This window comes from Mobula birostris, chromosome 1, assembly GCF_030028105.1.
Source record: "Mobula birostris isolate sMobBir1 chromosome 1, sMobBir1.hap1, whole genome shotgun sequence".
NCBI classification, from domain to species: domain Eukaryota; kingdom Metazoa; phylum Chordata; class Chondrichthyes; order Myliobatiformes; family Myliobatidae; genus Mobula; species Mobula birostris.
In genome coordinates this window covers 130,749,036-130,764,398 of record NC_092370.1, presented here as the reverse complement: position 1 = coordinate 130,764,398, position 15,363 = coordinate 130,749,036, and the positions used below count along the sequence as shown (strand labels likewise).

At 41.6% G+C, this 15,363-nt stretch overlaps 1 protein-coding gene across 5 annotated transcripts in view; it reads left to right on the top strand.

Annotated features, from left to right (window-relative positions):
- Positions 1-15,363, top strand: part of LOC140199839 (sperm-associated antigen 1-like) — a 134,565-nt gene that overhangs the window by 106,263 nt on the left and 12,939 nt on the right. For 3 of the 5 annotated variants that reach the window (XM_072262370.1, XM_072262378.1, XM_072262362.1), the window contains exons 17-18: positions 9,146-9,319; positions 13,107-13,520. In XM_072262370.1, coding sequence (XP_072118471.1) covers positions 9,146-9,319; positions 13,107-13,520 — 588 coding nt within the window. Of the gene's footprint in view, positions 1-9,145; positions 9,320-13,106; positions 13,521-13,988; positions 14,621-15,363 lie in introns of those variants that run through there. The other 2 variants (XM_072262348.1, XM_072262356.1) reach the window with 1 other exon arrangement.

Here is a 15,363-nt window from a genome sequence, read left to right as displayed (position 1 = left end):
CTGGTGGGGTGGTAGGTGAGGACCAGGGGAACCCTATTCCTAGTGGGGTGGCGGGAGGGTGGAGTGAGAGTAGATGTACGTGAAATGGGGGAGGTACGTTTAAGAGCAGAGTTGATAGTGGAGGAAGGGAAGCCCCTTTCTTTAAAAAAGGAAGACATCTCCCTCGTCCTAGAATGAAAAGCCTCATCCTGAGAGCAGATGCGGCGGAGACGGAGGAATTGCGAGAAGGGGATGGCGTTTTTGCAAGAGACAGGGTGAGAAGAGGAATAGTCCAGATAGCTATGAGAGTCAGTAGGCTTATAGTAGACATCAGTGGATAAGCTGTCTCCAGAGACAGAGACAGAAAGATCTAGAAAGGGGAGGGAGGTGTCGGAAATGGACCAGGTAAACTTGAGGGCAGGGTGAAAGTTGGAGGCAAAGTTAATAAAGTCAACGAGTTCTGCATGCGTGCAGGAAGCAGCGCCAATGCAGTCGTCGATGTAGCGAAGGAAAAGTGGGGGACAGATACCAGAATAGGCACGGAACATAGATTGTTCCACAAACCCAACAAAAAGGCAGGCATAGCTAGGACCCATACGGGTGCCCATAGCTACACCTTTAGTTTGGAGGAAGTGGGAGGAGCCAAAGGAGAAATTATTAAGAGTAAGGACTAATTCCGCTAGACGGAGCAGAGTGGTGGTAGAGGGGAACTGATTAGGTCTGGAATCCAAAAAGAAGCTCTTAAACGCATCTCCCCCATTTCACGTACATCTGCTCTCACTCCACCCTCCCGCCACCCCACTAGGAATAGGGTTCCCCTGGTCCTCACCTACCACCCCACCAGCCTCCGGGTCCAACATATTATTCTCCGTAACTTCCGCCACCTCCAACGGGATCCCACCACTAAGCACATCTTTCCCTCCCCCCCCCCCTGCATTCCGCAGGGATCGCTCCCTACACAACTCCCTTGTCCATTCGTACCCCCCATCCCTCCTCACTGATCTCCCTCCTGGCACTTATCCGTGTAAGCGGAACAAGTGCTACACATGCCCTTACACTTCCTCCCTTACCACCATTCAGGGCCCCAAACAGTCCTTCCAGGTGAGGCAACACTTCACCTGTGAGTCAACTGGGGTGATATACTGCATCCAGTGCTCCCGATGTGGCCTTTTATATATTGGCGAGACCCGACGCAGACTGGGAGACCGCTTTGCTGAACATCTACGCTCTGTCCACCTTTGAAAGCAGGATCTCCCAGTGGCCACACATTTTAATTCCACATCCCATTCCCATTCTGACATGTCTATCCATGGCCTCCTCTACTGTAAAGATGAAGCCACGCTCAGGTTGGAGGAACAACACCTTATATTCCGTCTGGGTAGCCTCCAACCTGATGGCATGAACATCGACTTCTCTAACTTCCGCTAGGTCCCACCTCCCCCTCGTACCCCATCTGTTACTTATTTTTATGCACACATTCTTTCTCTCTCTCTCCTTTTTCTCCCTCTGTCCCTCTGAATATACCTCTTTCCCATCCTCTGGGTCCCCCCCCCCCCGTCTTTCTTCCCAGACCTCCTGTCCCATGATCCTCTCGTATCCCCTTTTGCCTATCACCTGTCCAGCTCTTGGCTCTATCCCTCCCCCTCCTGTCTTCTCCTATCATTTTGGATCTCCCCCTCCCCCTCCAACTTTCAAATCTCTTACTAACTCTTCCTTCAGTTAATCCTGACAAAGGGTCTCGGCCTGAAACGTCGACTGTACCTCTTCCTACAGATGCTGCTTGGCCTGCTGCGTTCACCAGCAACTTTGATGTGTGTTGCTTGAATTTCCAGCATCTGCAGAATTCCTGTTGTTTAAGATAAATGGAGACTAACTTGGCTGTTAGTTCACCTAGATTAGCTTTTGCTTCTCATGATATCAAAGTGCCTGTTTTACTCCACACCCATATTCAATGAATTCTACAGGAAAAACCTGTTTGTTCATCTTGGCACTCTAAGTTCTAGGTGGACAAGTATTGTTCCACTTCTTTTGATGCTATCCCATTTCAGATATCTAGATACATCCTTTTCTGAGGATCATCATCTTGTGGTGGAGAAACTTGTGAGTTCTTGAGATTCCAAGTGCATTGCCATCTGGTGTGTAGCCATCTGATGCTTAACTCCTGGTAGGGTCATCCATGGTGTTAAGGTCAAGGGGGAGGTTTCAGACAAAGAGCAATACAATGGTGGAGCTGGTGGAAGATGTTGACACATCACAATAGCAGTGAAGATGGAGGAAGGCTGCAGTAGTGAAGGGTCCACAATCGTCTTGCATTTCATGCCACTGGACCCTGACCCCGATCAGCTGCCTGTGAATGAGCCTTCCTACATTAACAAAGACACGCACAGTCTTCCTCCATTAAGGGAATCGACTCTAACATCCCAGTTATGTGGATCCCTGATCGGCCTCTACAGCCACCTGAGGACCCACCAATAGGCAACCTCTTAGGAAAATATCATACCCGACTTGAGTGATCTCACTACTATTGAGATGCTTTGCAACAATGGAATTTACTGATACTTTTGTAAACTGAATTTTGTGGCTCTGGTTACTTCACCAGAATTATTTAATTGTGCACTGCTATTGTGAATATGTTTCTAGGCGTCTTTTTGTAGGAGGAGGAACGTGGTCAAAGGAAGCATACCAGATAAATGTATTTGCACCTGAGTCACTTGATAATTTAAGATGTAGGGTGTCACGGTAGCAAAGCAGTAATGCTATTACATCACTAGTGACCTGGATTCAATTCCCGTCGCTGTCCGTATGGAGTTGTGTTTCTACTGGATGCTCCAGTTTCCTTCTGCATCCCAGAGACCTTCGGATAGTGGGTCAGTTGGTGATGTGGTATAACTGGGCGGTGCAGGTCTTTGGGCTGGAAAGGCCTGCTACTGTACAGTATCTCTAAATATTTCACCTGCATGTAGTGATAGGAAAATGCAAGCTACAGTCCCTAAAGTAGGTTATTGTCAAAATGTATCTAGTCTTGCAACTAAATTGGAAAACCAATTCAACTATACTTTTATGGGTAGAGTTAGGTGGAAGAGTTGAGGTCCCATTAATCAATTACATTAAGATACTTCCATTTAACAAATTTTAAACACAAGAGATTCTGTATATGCTGGAAATCTAGAGTAACACACATGTCATTCCCCATTCTGCCTCCTAGCTCTCACTTCATCCCACCTTCCTCCCCTACCCATCTTCCTCTTACCTAGCTTCAACTTCTTCTAACTTCATCCCACCTTCCTCCCCTACCCATCTTCCTCTTACCTAGCTTCAACTTCTTCTAACTTGTAATCTTTTCCCTCCCGCCCCACCTTCATATTCCAGCGTCTTCCCCCTTCCTTTTCAAATCGTCAACTCTTTATCCTTCTCCATAGATGCTGCCGGGGTTGGCAGATGGGGCTCGTCAGCCATGGCTAGCAGCTCATCTAGGAGAAGGAAGTCTCTAATCAAACCTCCGCTGCCTTGCAACTATGCCTACTCATGGGGAAGACTTTGGGAGTAAACACTGAGGGAAAAACCTGGAGCTGGAGTCCCTAAGGCAGTCCTACATTGAGTCCAGTGGTGACTGTCAACCCCTGCGATGCTGCTGGTACCAAACTGTATTGGTTGCTGCCTTTCCTTTTGGTTCATCAGATGCGTGGAGAGGGGGAGCTTGTTACATGGGCAACAGCTTGCTCTCCATAATGTACTGCCCAGTCTTGCGTATCTAGATAGCGAGAATATAATATCCATGGTCAACTCTGACCAATGGAGGCCTCACCTCACCTCAGATGCTGCCTGACCTATTGAGTTCCTCCAGAATTTAGTGTGTGTAACAATGAACAAATGTATTTTGTAGATCGGAGAATGACAACTCTGGTGTTTCCTTTGTAATTCCAAGCATGGAAACACCTTTAAAATGTCACTGTATCTGGGTAGACTTTGGCAACCTGGAGTCTGGGGAAAGGAATCATTCTAAAACAGGGACGAGGCCAGCCATTTATGATCAGTAATGTCCTGTTTTGCACAGGGCCTCAACAAATAGTTGGGTAACCTCTCCCACATGGAGAATCTTTTCCATAGCACACTGGAAAAAAAAATCTGCTCTAAAGGATGTGCAGGCTTTGGAATATATAAAGATGATCTTTAATACCTTTATTTGACATATGTGCATCAAAACATACAGTAAAGTGTGTTGTTCTGTGTCGTCAACCAACGAAGTTTATGCTGGGGCAACTAGCAAGTGTCACCATGCTTCCAGTGCCAACATAACATGCCAACAATTCACTAACCTTAACCTTAACATTTAAACTCCTCAATAGACAGCGATGGGAATTGAACCCAAATCAGTGATTGTTGGCACTGTACAGCAGTTGAACTAACCACTATGCTACTGTGCCATCCCTTTGATCTGCCCCAAAGAGCCACAAACATTTGATATAACGATGCTAATGATTCCATTCTCTCCTCACGAAACTCTGCCTTGATGAGCACAAAGTGCCACGCAACACATTATTAACCTCTTATTTGACAAAATAGTTCCACATTATTGTTTTTATTGCATGTCCATTTGTGGAATTTCAGCAACATCAAAAAGAATATCTTTTCATTAGCAATGTTGTAGAAAACCTTTCCACCATTTTTAAGATCAACACAATGAACTGTCTGATATCCATATAATAGACCTACTTGCTTCTATCCATGTTTTAAATTGGTTGTTGGCTTTCCTGGATCAATAATTTAAAATTAAAATTAAAAACATTTTTCATGCAAATCCTATCAAACTTTGATCTCTGTGCAAAACAACACACAATTGAGCTCACCTTTCAGTTTCTACTCCTTTGTCCATTTTGAGTTTCACTCCTACCTTCTCAACTTCAATGTCACATAGGAGCTTGAGACATTCGGGCTTCTTTGCTCACATTCTGTTGTAAAGATTGTTTTTTTTATTTTACATCATAATCTGCTATTGAAATTTCTTTGCCATTCTGGTGTGATTTTTCAAAGTCTATTTTGTGCTTCAGAGATTACAATAAATGTAGAAATGTTAACATCCCCTTTCCCAAATCATCCTATTTTGGCTTTTAAACTTCATCAGCTCCCTATTCTGCAGACATTTACCTCCACATTGCACACCTTTTAAAGGGGAAAGGTCTATAGAAACATGAATTGTAGTTGTTAAACATCATTTTCTTTCATTATAATTGATTAGCCATATAAATCTCAATGAAGCAATGATTTAACCTTGTCTTATTATCTTATGAATTTGTGTGTGGTTCCAGCAATAGAGGCAGTAGTTACTCGGATTTGTGCTACTGGCATAAAGATTAATCGAATGCCATACAATTTCGTGGATTACAATCATTTTCAAAACAATAGGGAGTGATTAAGTAATGGAAACTAAGGATACACAACTAATTTGAAGTAGTGTATAGGCACACTGACGGGAATGATGACATAAAACCATAAGACACAGGAGCAGAATTAGGCCATTTGACCCATCAAGTCTGCTCTGCCATTCAATCATCGCTAATCCTTTTTCCCCCTCCTCAGCCCCACTCCCCAGGCTTCTCCCCGTGATCTTTGATGCTGTGTCCATTCAAGAACCTATCAATCTCTGCCTGGCCTAGCCTCCGCAGCTGCCTGTGGTAATAAATTCCACATATTCACCACCCTCTAGCTAAAGAAATTTCTCTTAAATACATATGCCCCTCTACCCTGAGGGAATGTCCTCTTGTCCTAGACACCCTCACCATGGGAAACACCCTTCCCACATGTACTCTGTCTGGGCCTTTCAACATACAAAAGGTTTCAATGAGATTCTCCCCCATCCTTCTAAATTCCAGCGCGTACAGACCCAGAGCTATCAAACATTTCTCGTATGATAACCCTTTCATTCCCGGAATCATCCTCTGAACCCTCTTCAATGCCAGCACATCTTTTCTTCAATGAGGAGCCCAAAAATGTTCACAATACTCAAGGTGAGGACTCACCAGTGCCTTATGAAGCTTCAGCATTTCATCCTTTCTCCTGTATTCTAGACCTCTTGAACTGAATTCTAACATTGCTTTTGCTTTCCTCACAAACGACTCTACCTACAAGTTAACCTTTAGGGTGTTCTGCACAAGGACTCCCAAGTCCCTTTGCTTCTCAGATTTTTTGGATTTTCTCCCCATTTAGAAAATAGTCTGCACATTTATTTCTACTACCAAAGTGCATGACCATGCATTTTCCAACATTGTATTTCATTTGCTGTTTGCTTGCCCAATCTCCTAATCTGTCTAAGTTCTTCTGCAGTCTACCTGTTTTCTCAACACTACTTGCCCCTCCACTAACCTTCGTATCATCTGCAAACTTGGCAACAAAGCCACCTATTCCATCATCTAAATTACTGATATACAGCATCAAAAGAAACGGTCCCAACACCTGCAGAACACCACTAGTCACTGGCAGCCAACCAGAAAAGGCTGGCAGCCAACCATTGGCTGCCTCCTACCAATCAGCCAATGCTCTAACCATGTTAGTAACTTTCCTGTAACACTATGGGCTCTTAACTTGGTAAGCAGCCTCAGGTGTGGCCTTCTGAAAGTCCAAGCACACAACATCCACTGCATCCCCTTTATCTATCCTATTTGTAATCTCCTCAAAAAATTCTAATAGGTTTGTCAGGCAATATTTTCCCTTAAGGAGACCATGCTGACTTTGTCCTATCTTTTCCTGTGGCACCAAGTGCTTCGTAACCTCATCCTTAATAATTGACTCCAACATCTTCCCAACCACTGAGGTCAGGCTAACTGGTCTATAACTTCCTTTCTGCTGCTTTCCTCCTTTCTTAAAGAGTGGAGTGACATTTGCAATGTTCCAGTTCTCTGGCACCATGCCAGAGTCCAATGATTTTTGAAAGATCATTACTAATGCCTCCACAATCTCTACCACTATCTCTTTTAGGACCCTAGAGTGCAGTTCATCTGGTCTGGGTGATTTATGTACCCTAAGGTGTTTCCTAAGCACCTTCTCCTTTGTAATAGTAACTGTACTCATTTCTCTTCCCTCACACCCTTCAACATCTGGCACAGTGCTAGCGTCTTCCACAGTGAAGACTGATGCAAAATACTCATTTAGTTCATCTTCCATCTCCTTGTCTCCCATTATTATTTCTCTGCCCTCATTTTCGAGCAGTCTTATATCCATTCTCATCTTTTATTTATTTTTTACAAACTTGAAAAAGCTTCTAACATCCACGTTGATATTATTTGCTAGCTTGCTTTCATATTTCATCTTTTCCTTCCAAATGATTCTTTTAGTTGCTCTCTGTAGGGTTTTACAGGATGCAGGGGGGATATGTTCAAACTTGAGCTCTCAGTGAGGCAGAAAGCAAAATCAGCGTAGTTGAAATGAGGGATTTTAGATATTTTTTATACTATGAGGGAGCAGGATAGATCAAGCATAGTAACCACAAGTTTTTAAGGTGCATTTGTGATTGATTTCTGAAACATTATGCCTTAGAACCACAAGGAGATAAGCAGACTAGATTTAATGGTAAGTCACAAAGCAGAATGAGTTAACAATCTGACAGCACGCAAGTATCTTGCAAATAATGATAGTACTATTGAAGCAGACTTAATGCAATCGATATTGCACCTGAGAAACAACAATAATCTTCCCCCATTCTGCTCTGTGATTACCTAACTTTGTACATTCTGTGCTGGCACATCATTCAATCTTTAATATTGATTCCTCTTTCTTTACTCGGGTGTCCTTGATTGAATTTGATACTCAGTATAAACAGGGGTCAGTAAGTAGAGTCATAGACAGACAGTACAGAACGGCTCCTGCAGTCTATTGAGTCCGTGCCGGCCATCAACCATCCTACATTAATTCTGTTTTTCATTCTCCCATGCTGCCAGCAAATCCTTTCCAGATTCTACAACTCACCAACACACTAGGGGTGATTTATTGTGACCAATTGAAGTCTGAGCTGCATGTTTTTTATATGTGGGAAGAAACCAGGGCAGCCAGGGGAAACATGGGTGGTCACAGGTAAAACGTACATAATAGTTCGGCACGGACGAGATGGGCCGGAGAACCTGTTTCTGTGGTGCTATCATGACTCTATGATTGAAACTAGGAAGTTGTCACTGTTCCAGCTATTCCATGTTGTTTATAGATTCGTACAGCAACTATCTACTGGGCTTGTTTTCCTGCATTCTCCTCTGAATCTAACCAAACGTACCATCTGGCTGCTGAGAAGGGGTGGAAATTAGATGGGGCACCGTAGCCAGGGATACATAGAAATGGGTGCTGTTAGTAATTCTGAGGCAGGAGGGAGAGGTTGTGCAGAAGAAAACTTATGACAAGACTTTCTTAGAAAGCTCAGAGAAGTACTTCTGTGTTCATAGTCCTGAAGGGAACCTAAAACAAAAATTAAGCCTTATCTTCCTGGACATCTTCCAACCTGCATCCTAGTTCAAAATGGTTTTGGCTGTCAGGGAGGCTGTCTCAGCTCCAGCTAAAGTTTGCAGATCAAACTATAATCTGCATAGTTAAACATAACCCTGCTGTTTTCTAGGTGATTTATTTACCTCCTTTTTAATATTGGGACATAACAATGTTAAAGGCAATAAGCAGTTGGCATCATTTAACTCCCACCTTGTTATTCCCCTCGCTTGTACTTGTACGTCTTTCACCAGTCAAAGTTAAATTTTGTGCTTCAAATTCAATTCTTCCAGAAAGCTAACTAACATACACCAGTTTCCTGGAATCTGAATTAAAACACAGAGCCTTACAGTACAGTGCAGGCCCTTTCGCCCATGATGTTGTGGTGACCTTATAACCTGCTCTAACCCTTCCCTCCAATTTTCTATCATCCATGTCTTATCTAAGGGATTTTAAATGTCCCTAATGTATCTGCCTCTACCACCACCCCTGGCAGGGTGCATCATGCGCCCACCATTCTCCATGTAAAAGAACTTAACCTCTGACATACCCCCAGTACTTTCCTCCTTAAAATTATACCCCCTGGTATTAGCTATTTCTGCCCGAGATTGAGACTCCTGTGGCAAGCCCAAAACAAAGTTCCTGTTTAATATGCAACTATGCTTGCTACAATTTCTGTTCTGTTAAAGGATTTTCTTTTCTCCAGAACTACACCGCCAGTATCAAAGATCTCAATAGATTACTGGAGCTTGACTCAAATGTTACTGAAGCACGGAAAGAATTGCTGGAGATGTCTGAAATTCTGGAAAAATTAGGGAGTGGATCCTTCTCCAAGACCAACAGTCAAGAAAAGCAGAGAAAAAATATCCAGATACAGGAGGTATGTGTTTTATTCTAAACCACTTTATAATTTGGCTTTGGCATGGTATTGTAGCAGTTAGCACCTATTACAGTGCTAGTGATCAGGATTCAATTCTGTAAGGAGTTTGTACATTCTCCCTGTGACCACGTGGGTTTCCTTCAGGTACTCCGGTTTCATCCCACGTTCCAAAGATGTATGGGTTGGGGTTAGTGAGCATGTTATGTCGGCACCGGAAGCATGGCGACACTTGTGGGCTGCCTCAGACTGTGAAGTAAAGCTACCACTCTAACTATTCCCTCCCTCCATGCAGTGGCTTCAGGGTACACCACCTACCACCCAATGCCCTTAACATACCCGCTTCAGGTATGATAACGCCACTTCCCAAGCCCGTGATTTGTACCACTAAGAAGGACAAAGGCAGGAGATGTGTGTGCAGTTTCCTCTTCTAGTATATTTAAAGTAGGGGTTGATAGGTTCTTGATTATTAAACTCCTGACAAATTCAACACTATGAGTGCATTGGCAGCAGGATGTAACAGTTCTGAAGTGCAGTTGACCATTATCTTCTGGTGAGCATTTAGCAACGATGTCCTGTAAGTAAATAAAAATTGAGCGTGGTCTGTAAATTGTAGTGTAATTACAATTTTATAATCTCAATGAATTGAAGAAAATTGTAAAGTTAAAATAGGAACATAAAAAGCCTGCCAATTATGGTGAATTTGCCTCATCCCAGTTAACAAGATCCGTACTTTTCAGTATTGAAGAACCAGGCAGTTTATGCACCTTTTATAATAGTTGTAGCTGTATTGCTGGAATTCCTCTGACAAAGTAGCACTATTTTATTCCATATTCCTTATCTATACTTTAAACTCTAATTTTATTTTTATATAATTCTTTACTACTTATAATTGTTAAACATTGTTTTTTGTTTTCAACATTAGCAAATTACTAATGCCATGTAAATGTGTATGGTGAATAAAGTTGATCCTGGATCCTTGAACTGGGTGGACGAAGAAGGGCTGAGGAGCGTTACTGCTTCAAAAATAAGCTTGCCAGGTTGTTAACTAAGAAGATCCATTGTACATTGTACTAAGGAGTTCAGAAATTTGAAATAAGACAAAGAGGCTGATAGCACTCTGCATAATGGAAGTATTAATCAAGCTGATTGGAGTCAGGAGAGAGGATGGCAACTTCTGTTACAGATCGAGATTAAAGGGATTGATTGATTGTGATCATTGAGTACCTGGCACAAAGGTTCAAAGTCCAGACTGAGCTGATTTAAAATATAGACCCCCAATGTGGTGCCTTTATTCATATCTGATTCAAAATAATGATATAATTGGGAATTTAAAAATTAACCATCCATGTTTTTTTCCTAACCTCTCCAATAGCTGGACTGAATGATGTTCTGCAAGTGAACACAATGTTATTTAGCAGTGAACACTAAGACGGTGCTTAAATCTTTTTTTAAAATATTCACTCTCAAAAGTTGTTTACTTGAAGTACTAAATTTAATTTCATCCACCAATCTTTTAAAACTGCAAATGAATGCGATGTGTTAGTCTGATAAACAAAGCTAGGCCCAGTGTTTAGGATAAAGAAGTTTAACAATCAGGAAGGAAGATATTAAAGATCAAAACTATACAAGAGACAAAATCCTAACTTTTACCAAATAAAACTAACTTAAAGTGCACTATTTTATCAGTGCTTTCACTTTGTTTTAATTAAGTTAAAGCAAGAATTAGTTCACAATTTTCTTTGGACGATTTGCTGCATGTCACTTTGCTTAGCTGAATATTTCCCACTCAAAATGAACTCCAATTTTCAAGATGTTCAACTTATTTTAAAACAATTGAAGTTAAAATACCTTGCCAGGCATCTAACTTCAGTCAAAGTGACGAATCATTTTCTCATTTAATGTAATCCAAGTTGAGCACTCCTGGTTTTTTTTTTTTGCTGCCTTTCCTGAAAGTGAATGCATTTCTACTTTTGGAAGTCTATGGAATCTCAGCCAAATAAACATTCTTATAGCGTGAGTCTGGCTTGTGAGAAATGGCAGGGTACTAAATTTCAACTGTTAGAACAATGTTCAACTTATCATAACTTGACTAAAATTATTCCAATTTAACACAGACCTTCCTGATACATTTTTGTGGTTCAGTGTATTACACACCATCGAATTGTTTCCTTATTAACATCTTAAATTTGAAGAAATGTGCACTATTAGACCGCAATTCATTTGGACCATCGAGTCTGCTCTGACATTCCATCATAGCTGATTTATTACACCTCTCATCCCTTTCTCCTGCATTCTCCCCATAACCTTTGATACCCTTACTAATCAAGAACCTATCAATCTCCACTTTAGATATACCCAATGAGTTGGCTTCCACGACCATCTGTGGCAATGAATTCCACAGATTCACCACCCTCTGGATAAAGAAATTCTTCCTCATCTCTGTTCTACATGGACACACTTCTATTTTGAGGTTATGCCCCCTGGTACTAGACTCCCCCACTATTGGAATCAACCTCTGAATATCCACTCTATCTAGGTCTTTCAGCATTCAGTAGATATCAATGAGATCCACTCCTATTCCAAACTCCAGTGTGTAAAAGGCCCAGAGCCATCAAACACTCCTCATATGTTAACTCTTTCATAAGCAAGCTCTGGATAAGTTGCAACATGCAAAACAAAATTTTCAGATGCTGGAAAATTGAAATAAAAATAAAGTGCTGAAGATGCTCAGGTTATCCGCCAGCAAATATCTAGGAGAAGTCCACTTACGACGGTATTAAAATCTCACTGTTTGTCTGTACACTACAATATAAGCATTCACCTATCCAAAATCCTTTGGCGCTTACACAGTAGAAGACAATCATATGTTGTTGTCATGTACCTCAAATCAGTATGGGATCGTAGTTCTTTCATTGAGAAACCTGTGCCAGCAAAAATATTAGAAGCTTCTCATTATGTCTTAAAACAGTGCTGGTATCATGGTACCATGGGGCAAGAGTGATAGGGAGCCCGAATTTTTAATGGACTGCCCATTTTTAGCTTAAGCTAAAATTAAGCTTAGTTTTCTGTATTTCTTCAGCACCTCATCAGAAAGGAAGTACAGGAGCCCAAAGACACACACTCAACATTGGACTGGCTTCAGACAATGCTTTCAATGACTGCATCCTCCAAATCTTTATTTTCATTGTAACATTCAAGATGATTGTTGATTGTTGAAATCGTTCGATTTTCACTCTCAGCTGTTTATGGCATTCTCAAGCTTGAAATCTTGAAACCGCAGTGAGCAAAACAGTCTGAATGGTTTGTTGCTTTTTTCTCACCAACTATCAGTGACAAAAGCACTGCTTTTTGAACATGAGCATGTGCAACTGACGCTATTTAAAAAACATTTGCTCTAAGCATGGTGAGGCGTCTCGTGGCCATGTGACTGACACTAGTTAGAACCTGTCAGCAACAGTTTCCAGCCCCAATTAAGTAGCATAGTGTCTCAAATAAACGAAGGCAGTCCCAGCAATTTTCTCACTTAGTTTTTGTTCTTTAAGAGTTGTCCCAAATAAATGGCTGCCTGGATTAATCGGTGGCCCAATTAACCAGAATCATTAACAAATTAACAAATTTGCAAATTTCACAACAATGATAGCAAACCTTATTCTGATTCTGACCTCCCCCAAAATCCAATATCCGAGCTTCAAAAAAAATTACAAAATTATTGTTTACAGCTTTTCTCTTCATTTGGCGCTAATATGTAGTGTTGCTGCCGAGTTATTCCCATCTTTATCTCTTCAAGGTTGCTGACAGTGATGAAGAGGAGAATGAAGGCAAAACTACTGCTGATCATGAAAGTATACGCAGTCTCAACATTGGACAAGTAGATCCCATGGTAACTGAATGTCCTTCAAGTGGACAAGCGGCTTGTGGAAATTCTCGTTCACCTTCAGAGAAAAATAATCATTTCAAGCCTACAAATGCATATGAATTTGGCCAAGCCCTGAATGCGTTGCAGGCTAAGGTAGATCTTGCTGGATGTGCAGAACTGCTGAGGAATGTAGAACCTGAAGATCTACCATCCATGATGAGCAATAAACTGGAAGCTGACTTGTTCATTATGATTATTCAGGCTATGAAGGAACACCTTTTAGTACAGTATCCCGGCCTTGTGTATCAGCATCTTGTTCATCTGTGTAAAGCAGAAAGATTTAAGGTATGTGTTGCTTAAAACACTGCTACTTTTAAAATTGTATAGAATTTATGAACCATTCCACCTAATGGTTTTTAATGCTCCATACCAGTTTCCTGTTCACCTAATAATGTTCTTCTATTCATTTCGCCTTCAACACCCCCTTTCATACCAAAGTTCTTCCTAAATTCAATATTGCATATATTTGTGTGTCCACAAGTAGATAGTCTCCATATCTACCTTGTCAAATCTGTTGACAATGTTTAAGATGTTTTAACTGATCACTTTTCAACTTTTTAGGAAAAGAATCATAATGCTATTTAATCTTTCATGGTAGGTATTTCCTCTTAGCTATAGAATCAGCCACCTAAATCCTTCATATATTTTCTCTGGAATTTTCATGTAATTATAAGGCTAGGATAGAATAAAGTAATCCAGAAGTTGGGCTTGCCAATGATCAGTATAAATTTAAGCTGCATTCTTTTCATCTAGAAAGGAATACCTCCTGTACCTAATAATGTTGTTCGTCCTTCGCAATCGAAGATGACCATGGCTTCAAAGTCAGATGGGAGATTGGTGTCTGTGGGTCCGGAGATGACTGACGAGGCCAATCCGGGCCCTGAAGGCTCACCCACATGTGGGACACAAGTGGGTGGGTGCTGTCGTGGCAGTGGATGTTGCTCGGGCCTTGCGCACAGCACGCTTTTGTTGCGCCTCGATGATGCGCCTGACTTCAGCTGCACGGGCTCCTGTGGTGATCTTGCTGCGCCAAGCTGGACGGTCGAGGGCAAGCGTCTCCCACGTGTTGATGTCAACACCCAGGCCTTTGAGGGACGCTTTGAGGCAGTCTTTGTAACGTTTCTTCTGCCCCCCGACTGAGCGCTTGCCCTGACACAGTTCTCCGTACAGCAGCTGCTTACCTAATAATGTAGCCACTGAGTATAAGGTCATGGTCATAGATGAGCAATATATCATCTTCATTAATTAAGATGACTGGTATGTAGTTCACCAATGTACTGTTCTGTTTTTACATTATTAAATATTAACTGCTGGCAGGGAAACAGTCTGACATGACCATGACTGAGGCTTTAAATAAAGCTTAAAAATGAGTAGGTGCCCACTGGAATAGTGAACATTTTTTGACAGTAGTAGTCAAGGAAGAAGGAGAGAAAGTAGACAAAAAGAGGTCCTGATGATGGGTCATGGCTCAAAACATCGACTGTTTTTACCTTTCCTAGTTACTGCCTGACTTGCTGAATTCCTCCAGAATTTTGTGTGTGTTACACCACAAAAAGAGAACTGTTGAATTTAAGTGTCAGCAAAAACAGCTGGTAATGAAGTTGACTGTTCTTTTGGGAGTTAAACTTAGAATATTAAACATTACAGCACAGTACAGGCCTTTCAACCCATGATGTTGTGCTGGCATTTTAATATACTCTAAGATCTATCTACCCCTTCCCTCCTACATGGCCCTCCTTTTTTCTATCATCCATGTGCCCATAAATACATCTGCCTCTATGACCACCCCTGGTAGAGTGTTTCACACACCCACCACTTTCTGTGTTTAAAAAGAAATCTCACCTCTGACATCCCCCCCTATACTTTCCTCTATTCACTTTAAAAATATGCCTCCTCATATTTCCGCCCTGGGAAAAAGTCTCTGGCTGTCCACTAGATCTATGCCTCTTGTTATCATGTGCATTTGTATCACACCACCTCTCATCCTCCTTCGCTCCAGAGAAACCTTGCTTCCAACAATGAAGTTTGAAACTGATTAAAAATATCTTCAATGTAGCTGAAAAGCAAGTTCAAAATACATTTATTATCAAAGTATGTAGACCATATACAACCTTGAGATTTATCTTCT